Here is a 9,136-nt window from a genome sequence, read left to right as displayed (position 1 = left end):
CACCCCATGGCTTCACTATCCTAGGAAGGGGCTGAGGGCTCCGGCACCCCATGGCTTCACTATCCTAGGAAGGGGCTGAGGGCTCCTGCACCCCATGGCTTCACTATCCTGCGAAGGGGCTGAGGGCTCCTGCACCCCATGGCTTTACTATCCTGCGAAGGGGCTGAGGGCTCCTGCACCCCATGGCTTCACTATCCTAGGAAGGGGCTGAGGGCTCCGGCACCCCATGGCTTCACTATCCTAGGAAGGGGCTGAGGGCTCCTGCACTCCTTGGCTTCACTATCCTGGGAGGGAGCTGAGGGCTCCTGCACCCCATGGCTTTACTATCCTGCGAAGGGGCTGAGGGCTCCTGCACCCCATGCCTTCACTATCCTGGGAAGGGGCTGAGGGCTTCCGCACCCCATGGCTTCACTATCCTGGGAAGGGGCTGAGGACTCCTGCACCCCATGGCTTCACTATCCTGCGAAGGGGCTGAGGGCTCCTGCACCCCATGGCTTTACTATCCTGCGAAGGGGCTGAGGGCTCCTGCACCCCATGCCTTCACTATCCTGGGAAGGGGCTGAGGGCTTCTGCACCCCATGGCTTCACTATCCTGGGAAGGGGCTGAGGACTCCTGCACCCCATGGCTTCACTATCCTGCGAAGGGGCTGAGGGCTCCTGCACCCCATGGCTTTACTATCCTGCGAAGGGGCTGAGGGCTCCTGCACCCCATGGCTTCACTATCCTGGGAGGGGGCTGAGGGCTTCTGCACCCCATGCCTTCACTATCCTGGGAAGGGGCTGAGGGCTCCTGCACCCCAGGGCTTCACTATCCTGGGAGGGGGCTGAGGGCTTCTGCACCCCAGGGCTTCACTATCCTGGGATGGAGCTGAGGGCTCATGCACCCCATGGCTTCACTATCCTGCGAAGGGGCTGAGGGCTCCTGCACCCCATGGCTTCACTATCCTGCGGAGGGGCTGAGGGCTCCTGCACCTCATTGCTTTACTATCCTGGGAGGGGGCTGAGGGCTCCTGCGCCCCATGAATTCACTTTCCTTGTGTCACCTTGTAAATTGAAGAGGGGACGCTGAGATTGTGGTGCGAAGCTACGTAGCTAGTTTTCATGTCATCGTCCTGACATAACTTGGGGCGGATTCGGGTCCTCACCAGGAAACACAGGAAAAATTCCCTTGGCCAGAATGCAAAGCTGGCGAGCAGAACAGGGTGACGCGTGACCTTTTGTACTCTTGCTTAACTCACTGGTGCACAAATAAAAGCAGATTGCAGCAATTTATGGATGGAGGTAAGAATTGATACCTGCTCAACCTTTGTACCTGGCAAGTCGCACCTGGAGATGAGTTACAGTCTAAGCAGGCTCCTCTGCACCCTCATTAGAAGTCTGTGCTTCCAGAGTTCCGGCTGTGTTCCTCCAGTGTGCCAGATGACATTTTGCTCAGTACACTACTTCGTCTAGACAGCATCCTGTGTGAAAACGAGCCTACACCCTGCAAGTGCCCCCAGAGCACCTGTGGACATCCAGTAGGCACCCCCAAAGTTCCGGTCTACATCCAGTGTGTTCACCACAAAGCACCAGCTACAACTTGTGTTCTCCAGTTCACCAGCCAGGAACCCGTTGGTGCACCTGGAGCGTCACCCACGAGAGAACCGGCGATCATCCTGCCCAGTGCCTCCTGGGCTCCAAACGGCATCCTGTGGTGTACCATCAGGGCGGTGGCCTTTGTCTTTGTCTCACTAGAGTTCCCGCCTCCATCCAAAGCTGCTGAAAGGTACCAAAGTCCTCATTAATAATCCACAGGGACACGTGTTCTCCAGAGTTCCAGCCAGTACCCACTGGTGTACCGTCAGGGTGGCAGCATTTGTCTTGTGGTGTATCACTAGAGCTCCAGCCTCCATCCAAGGCTGTTGAAAGCTACCAAAGACCTCATCCAAAGTGACACAGTGTTCTCCAGAGTTCCAGCCAGCATCCTGTGGAGTACTTTCAGGGTGGCGGCCTTTGCCTTGTGCTGTATCACTACAGGCCCAGCCTTGATCCAGTGCTGTTGAAAGGTACCAAAGACCTCATTCAAAGGGAACTGTGTACTTGGTAGTTCCAGCCAGCCAGCAGACACTACTCAGAGTATCTCTGCAATGTCTTTTCTCCAGAAGAAGTTTGTTAAACTGCAGCAGATGTTAACACTATTTATTTTCATGGTATGTGGCACTGTTCTTCTGAAAGTGTACATCTACAAGGACTGCAAGCTGGCTGACATCCGCACTGATGTTAGGTATGCAGAGAGCGCCAAATGCAAGGACCGCCTCTACGCACGCCTACGCCTGTCCCCGTCAGCTAGCATCAACTGCTCCGGAATCATCAGGGGTGACTTTGAAGCTTTGGAGGAGGCTGCCAAGTGCAGAATAGAGGTGGCCAGGAGGCATCAGCCCACCACAGAGAGCAACTATCTGAATATGACGCACAACTGCAACCACTACCGAGCAAGCAGGCGTTTCTTGCCTGTCGCACTGAGCCGCGCAGAGGAGGACTTCCCCATTGCCTACTCTATGGTCATCCATAACAACATTGAGATGTTTGAGCGGCTGCTGAGATCTCTCTATGCTCCACAGAACGTATACTGCGTGCACGTTGACGCTAAGGCCCCCGAGCTCTTCCTGAAGGCGGTTACGGCCATCGCCTCGTGCTTTGACAACGTGTTTGTGGCATCCAAGCTCGAGAGGGTGGTCTACGCCTCCTGGTCCAGGGTCCAGGCAGACATCAACTGCATGGAGGACCTGCTGAGGAGCCCCGTGCCCTGGAGGTACCTGCTCAACACATGTGGTACCGACTTCCCAATCAAGACCAATGCTGAGATGGTACGTGCCCTGCAGGTGCTGAATGGCCGCAGCAGCTTGGAGTCTGAGCAGACACCAGAGCACAAGAAGAAACGGTGGCAGATGCACCATGAGATACATAACTCTCGTATTGTCAATAAGGGTACGAAGAAAACCCCTCCGCCCATTAACAGTCCTATGTTCTCTGGTAACGCCTACTTCGTGGCTTCAAGGGACTTCGTGAAGGCGTTGTTTGAGCAGCCTGTTGTCAAGAAGCTGGTGGAGTGGGAGAAGGACACCTACAGCCCTGATGAGCACTTCTGGGCCACCCTCCACCGAATGCCCGAAGTGCCCCACTCTACGCCTTACGACAAAAAGCATGACCTATCTGATATGAATGCTCTGGCACGCCTGGTGAAGTGGGGTAGCAATGAAGGGAATGTCAGGAAGGGGGCGCCCTACCCTCACTGCACCGGCATCCACCGGCGTTCCGTCTGCATCTACGGTGCTGGTGACTTGAACTGGATGCTCCAGCAGCAGCACCTTCTGGCCAACAAGTTTGACCCATTGGTGGACAACATAGCAATCGAGTGCCTTGAAGAATATCTCAGACACAAGGCGCTGCATGAGAGGAGCTATGAAGACATCTTTAGCCTCATGCTGGTAGCACAAAGGCAGCTTGGGAATATAAGGGTCAAAGATCATGATGGGTTTACTTTGACGTCTGGCCTAGCCTAGTCATTGTGATTTATGAAAAATGTGCCAGTGGTGATTCTGGTGAAAAGTGACTAACTGCTTTTTCCTCTCAAAGCACGATGGTCAGGGAGTTATAAGTAACATGGAAGCGGGAGTATTTATGTCTATGTTTTTTGGAAGCCGGGCTTCATTGAGATCTACGTAAAAAGATGCAACAAGATTGAGCCAGCTATAAACAGAGAAAGGGGACGGGGCAGAATGCCTATGGAGAAAGACATAAAATGGAGGGATTCTGTTAGCGATAGTTAATAGCGCTCTCTAAAGGTGGACCTAGGTGAATATATCCAAAGTCAGCAGCGCCAAGACGCCATCAGGTATTCGAGCGCTATACTAAACCTAATAACATAACATAACGTAACAGAGAGGGTTATAAAAGAAGAAATAGGACTGGTCAATAAGTCAACAGCACAAGGACATGATGAGACGTGCCCGTGACACTGACAGTTGATAGCACATATCAAAGCGGTTTACGGGAAACTTATGATGATGCACAGACAGTTAGCGTGCCCAACTGGCATGGGTGCAAATTCAGGATGATGAGTGTAAAAATTCAGGACAAAGGGTCAAAATTCAGGACAAAATATTCAGGACAGAAGGTCAAAATTCAGGACAAAACTTCTGGACTAAAGGCACGTTTTACAGACACATCAGTGCCATTGTGAGATGTAAACATTAATAGAGAAGAAAAGTGCCAGGGCTCGATTTTTAAACCACCAAACTTATTTATTCAGCTGGTGTAGACCTTCATTGCTTGGTTTCTAGAAGGTATGCAATCGTCATTGTTTCAAATATTTACACATTTCAACAATATACAGAGAGAGAAAAAAACATCCCTTCTACTGGGGATACAATGTAAACAACATTTCATACATTTCCAATATTGCAGTGTATTCAAACAGAAATAAATAAAGAAAAATTCAGAAACAGTTAAACATTCATTGTTTCGAGAAGACAGAAATAAATCATGTACACCAAAAAAGGTTGTGGTATATTAGTTTTGTGATTAAGTTGCCCTATACTATTTTGCGTCTCTTTTCAACAGCCAAATAGCCAAATATTTACACATTTCAACAATATACAGAGAGAGAAAAAAACATCCCTTCTACTGGGGATACAATGTAAACAACATTTCATACATTTCCAATATTGCAGTGTATTCAAACAGAAATAAATAAAGAAAAATTCAGAAACAGTTAAACATTCATTGTTTCGAGAAGACAGAAATAAATCATGTACACCAAAAAAGGTTGTGGTATATTAGTTTTGTGATTAAGTTGCCCTATACTATTTTGCGTCTCTTTTCAACAGCCAAATAGCCGACGCGTTTCCAAACCCTTCTTATAGTCAATGGGGTTCTTCCTCAGGGCTGGGCTGTGTACCTGCGGTGTAAAAATTGGGGACATTTAATATCTCCTTTTCCTATAATTCAAAAATAGCTTCGTGTGCAGACGAAGCTTGTAAGGTTATTACCTTATTTCACGGTATCTCTTTTTTCAAGGATTGGGCATCGAGTGAGCTTGGATTTTACACCACCACCTAAACAGAGGTAAGGTTTGGCGGTTATAATGGGTATGTGTGCTTTACACTTCCATTTGTAGAGGTAGTTCTCAGTAAAAGATGTGCTGGCACTTACGTGGTTTTTGTGGGTTGTTGTCATAACTCAGGCTGTTCTTTAAAAGTAGTTAATTTGCGCGTTCCCCGGTCATTCTGTGAGGTTTAAAAATCAACAATCAGTCCCGGTCTGACTTATCTTTATATTTTGCTGAACGTTAAACATGTGATTTGCTTACTTGGGAGGAGCGCGGCAGACGACCCTGACGTTTCTCACTTCCAAATCGGTGGGCGGTTGTGTTTCAATACTGATTCTATGAGAAAATTAAAGGCAGTGTCTACCATTTGTTCAACGATAATGTCAGTCGATACTTAAACTTTTGTTGCGCTGTGCGTCATACCTTAGTCGGAGGGTCTCTAGCTGCGCTCGGGATTCTGTGGAGTCGCGCTGTTCTCGCTCAATGTGTTGATAGTCAAAAGAATTTTGCTAACCCAGTGGGTCGCGATTTCCTGTTTATGTATGTTGCTAAGTATTGTGGGATTTGTAGTCCTGCGTTCTATTTGCATCTTCCGTGAGGTGTAACGTGATACGGTGAAGTTTAGGGGGTAAAGTGCCAAACTACATTAGCTATGCTCTCTTTAAATAGTATGTTTCTCTGCAACTGTGGGGTTCACGGGCGACTCATTGATAGGATCTTTGCAGTTCAGACATTTCATTCAGGCCGTCCATCACACAATTGAATTTTAAAATTAAATACGCTTCTTGTTTGAGTAACATGGCATCGATGTTTCCTCCTCTGGGAGGAACTTTCATCGCTTGTAATACAGTCCACTTGAAATCGTTTTCATTGTGTTTTTGATCCACAAAATGTTGCACCATTGGTGCAGACAGGACTTTGTTTTTAATTCTGGATTTGTGTTGGGTTATTCGCTGGTTGGCTTTTTGTGTGGTTTTGCCTATGTACAGCTTCGGACAAGGGCACATGACTGCATATATTACGTTCGCTGTTTTACAATTAGAGAATCCTTTGTGTGTCCATTTTATTGATTTGAATGTGAATTCGTCACCTTCTATTGTATTGGGGCAGGAGGCACATGAACCACATTTATGGTGACCAGTTACTGGTGGGAGTTTCCATAATGTGCGTAAGTCTGCTTTAACTTGACTTACTCCTAGATCGGCTCTTACAATGCGTTGTCCAATGCTTCTATTCCTCTTCAGAGCAAACAATGGCTGTTCCATCGGGACTTCTGAATTTTTGATTAAATGCCAGTTTTTTAAAATGATGGATTTGAACTAATTAGTGTATGGCCCAAAAGTGGTGACACATACAAGCCGTTCTAAGGGTTTGGTTTCCTTTTGGGTTTTCAATAGTTCCTCTCGTGGTGTGTGCCAGGCCCGGGTAGTAGAATGTTTCAGTAACTTGTGGGGGTAGCCCCTGTGTTGTAATTGATCACTCAGTATTTGTGAATGGATCAAGAAGTCTTCCTTCCTGGAGCAATTTCGTCGGATTCTCAACATCTGCCCATAGGGTAGGTTGGATTTTAAGCTTTTGGGGTGGTAACTGGCGTAGTGCAAGATGGTATTCTTATCTGTGTCTTTACTGTGTAAGGTAGTTGTCAACTCATTTTCATAGGGAAAAACCACCACATCCAAAGACGTCAATGATGTTCTGCTGGATGTCATTGTGAATTTTATATCTGGGTGTCTGGTGTTGAGCCACTGGTGGAACTGGGTAAGCATTTCTTCAGACCCTTTCCATTGGCACCAGATGTCATCAATAAAACGATACCATTTGGTGATGTTTTGGTGAAATGGATTATTGTGGAAGATGAAGCGCTCCTCATACAGGGCCATGAAGAGCACCGCCATTTCTGGGGCATAAGGACACCCCATGGCGGTGCCCTTCACCTGCACGTAGAACGCATCCATGAACCGGAAGTAGTTCCTCTTGAGTGCTATTCTCGCTAAGTCAATGATAAAGTCTGTTGGGACTCTGTGTGGTCTGGGTCTTGTGTCTAAATAATATTCCATTGCTTCTAAACCCTCTTGTTGAGGGATTTGAGTATACAAGGAAGCGACGTCAAAAGATACCATCAGCTCCTGGTTGTCATCAAATGGGGTCCCTTCAATTTTATTGATGAAGTCCCTAGTATCTTTTAAGTATGATCTTACTTCCGACAAAAAAGGCTTTAGGAACACATCCACATATTTTGCCAGTGGTTCCAGTACTGAATCACACCCGGAAACGATAGGTCTTCCCGGTGGTTCAGATAAGCTTTTATGAATTTTCGGAAGAAAATAAATTACTGGAATGCGTGGACTTTTTTTATCAAGATATTGGAACTCTTTCATTCCTAGTATCCCTTTGTCACGACCCTCCGTTATTTTGATCAGAATCTCAGCTCTTATTTGTGAAGTGGGGTCCTCTTTAACTTCTCTATACCATTCGGTATTCTTGATTTGACTGTTGGCTTCGGCAATGTATTTATTTCGATCCCAGACCACCAGGGCGCCCCCTTTGTCTGCGGGTTTTAGCACTATAGATTCGTCATTGCGTAAACTGTTCAATGCTGTTTCTTGGTCTCTACTGATGTTCCTCTTGAGGAACATCTTTTGTTTACTTAATTGTGTGATGGAGGATAGAATGATCTGTTCAAAGGCTATTATTTCCTTCGGGATTGTGTATGTTGGGGGTAAAAATGTAGATTTATTAGATAGATTAGAGGGTTCGTTCACTCTGGTGTCCTCCCTGTTGTGAAAAAAAGCCTTTAATCGTAATTTACGGCAAAACTCCAGTGCTTCGATTTTTAGGTGTGTCAGGTCAGTATTGGCTGTGGGTACAAATTTAAGTCCTAGTTCTAATACAGACTTTTCGTGTGTGGTTAGTACTGTGTGAGATGTAAGGCAGCACACATAGGATGTAGCTAATTGGGACCTGCAGTGCTAAATTAGAGTGTAGTCCTCGAAGTGGCCAGCTCTATGTGTCAGATAGCTTCAGGTATTCCATTTCTGTTCAGCTGGTGATGACTTGCATAGCTAGGCTCTGGTACAGTACAGGGTTATCGATAAGACCCACAGCGGACAGGTCTTGTGTGAGGGTAAGAGCATGAAGCAGGAAAGGGGAGTTATTAACCAGCCAGCATGAGCTATAAGTGGCTGAACACTGCTGAGTGTTATGGTATTATTGTGGATCAGAGTGGTTAGATAGGCGTTGACGTTACTATATAATGCCCTGACTAGCCATATATCAGCCCTCCTTATTTTACCTGTATATTGGAAATAGTATACTGCTTGGGCTGTTTCCTTTTTGTGAGCTGTAAAATGTAGATTCTCACTAATGCACAGCAGTGTGTACAGACTATAAACTGTATACACTGTTAAGACATAATTGTAGGGCAGAAGGAGGCACTGTCTTTTACATGCAGACCATTTTCTATTGAATGGAAACAAAATGCCAACATGCAGTTTTACTGATAAGGCTTTATAGAGCACAAATACTAATGTGTAGAAATGTGGTTCCTGCAAATATGTATCATTTGAGCATCACCAAGTAAAGTGTCTTGCTGTTTTGATCCTATTACAACTCTGTTTCCAGCACACTTCTTAATTACAAACAAGTGATCCATTTGTGGTTGCCTAACAGCTGATATGTTTTGAAACATTTACACAGTGCATTTGCAGATATTTAAAAGTTGTGTGTTACAAACAAACTGACAGCTTACAGCCTTTATTTTCGCACCCCCAAGAAAATTTGGGAAAACACAAACACATTTTTTATTATATTATCAATTGTATTAGCTTCTAAAGCATAGTCAATTATGACTTTCCTGTGCACCAGGATACGACAATCTTTGATGGGGCTCTTCAATGATTCTCTCACTGTCACTAACAGTTCCTCTCTCTCACATGTATTTCATTTGTTTTATAGTGCCTCTCATACCAGTTTAGGGTGCCAGAGCACTTTACATCACACACACATGCAAAGACAATGAATCATACAAGTGTAAATCAGTGTATAGAAA

The 9,136-nt window shown here is 46.1% G+C and overlaps 1 protein-coding gene across 1 annotated transcript; it reads left to right on the top strand.

Moving 5' to 3' along the window:
• Positions 1 to 1,338: 1,338 nt before the first annotated feature.
• On the top strand, positions 1,339 to 8,713 carry LOC144826630 (beta-1,3-galactosyl-O-glycosyl-glycoprotein beta-1,6-N-acetylglucosaminyltransferase 3-like). Its single transcript, XM_078685160.1, has 2 exons — positions 1,339 to 4,224; positions 8,012 to 8,713. Exon 1 carries the CDS (start codon positions 2,126 to 2,128, stop codon positions 3,539 to 3,541), a length of 1,416 nt encoding a protein of 471 aa, XP_078541286.1. The 5' UTR covers positions 1,339 to 2,125; the 3' UTR covers positions 3,542 to 4,224; positions 8,012 to 8,713.
• Positions 8,714 to 9,136: the final 423 nt, after the last annotated feature.

The sequence above is a fragment of the Lissotriton helveticus genome, chromosome 3_2 (assembly GCF_964261635.1).
Source record: "Lissotriton helveticus chromosome 3_2, aLisHel1.1, whole genome shotgun sequence".
Lineage (NCBI taxonomy): Eukaryota > Metazoa > Chordata > Amphibia > Caudata > Salamandridae > Lissotriton > Lissotriton helveticus.
Note: the sequence above shows the minus strand (reverse complement) of the source record. Positions and strands in the feature narration are given on the sequence as shown.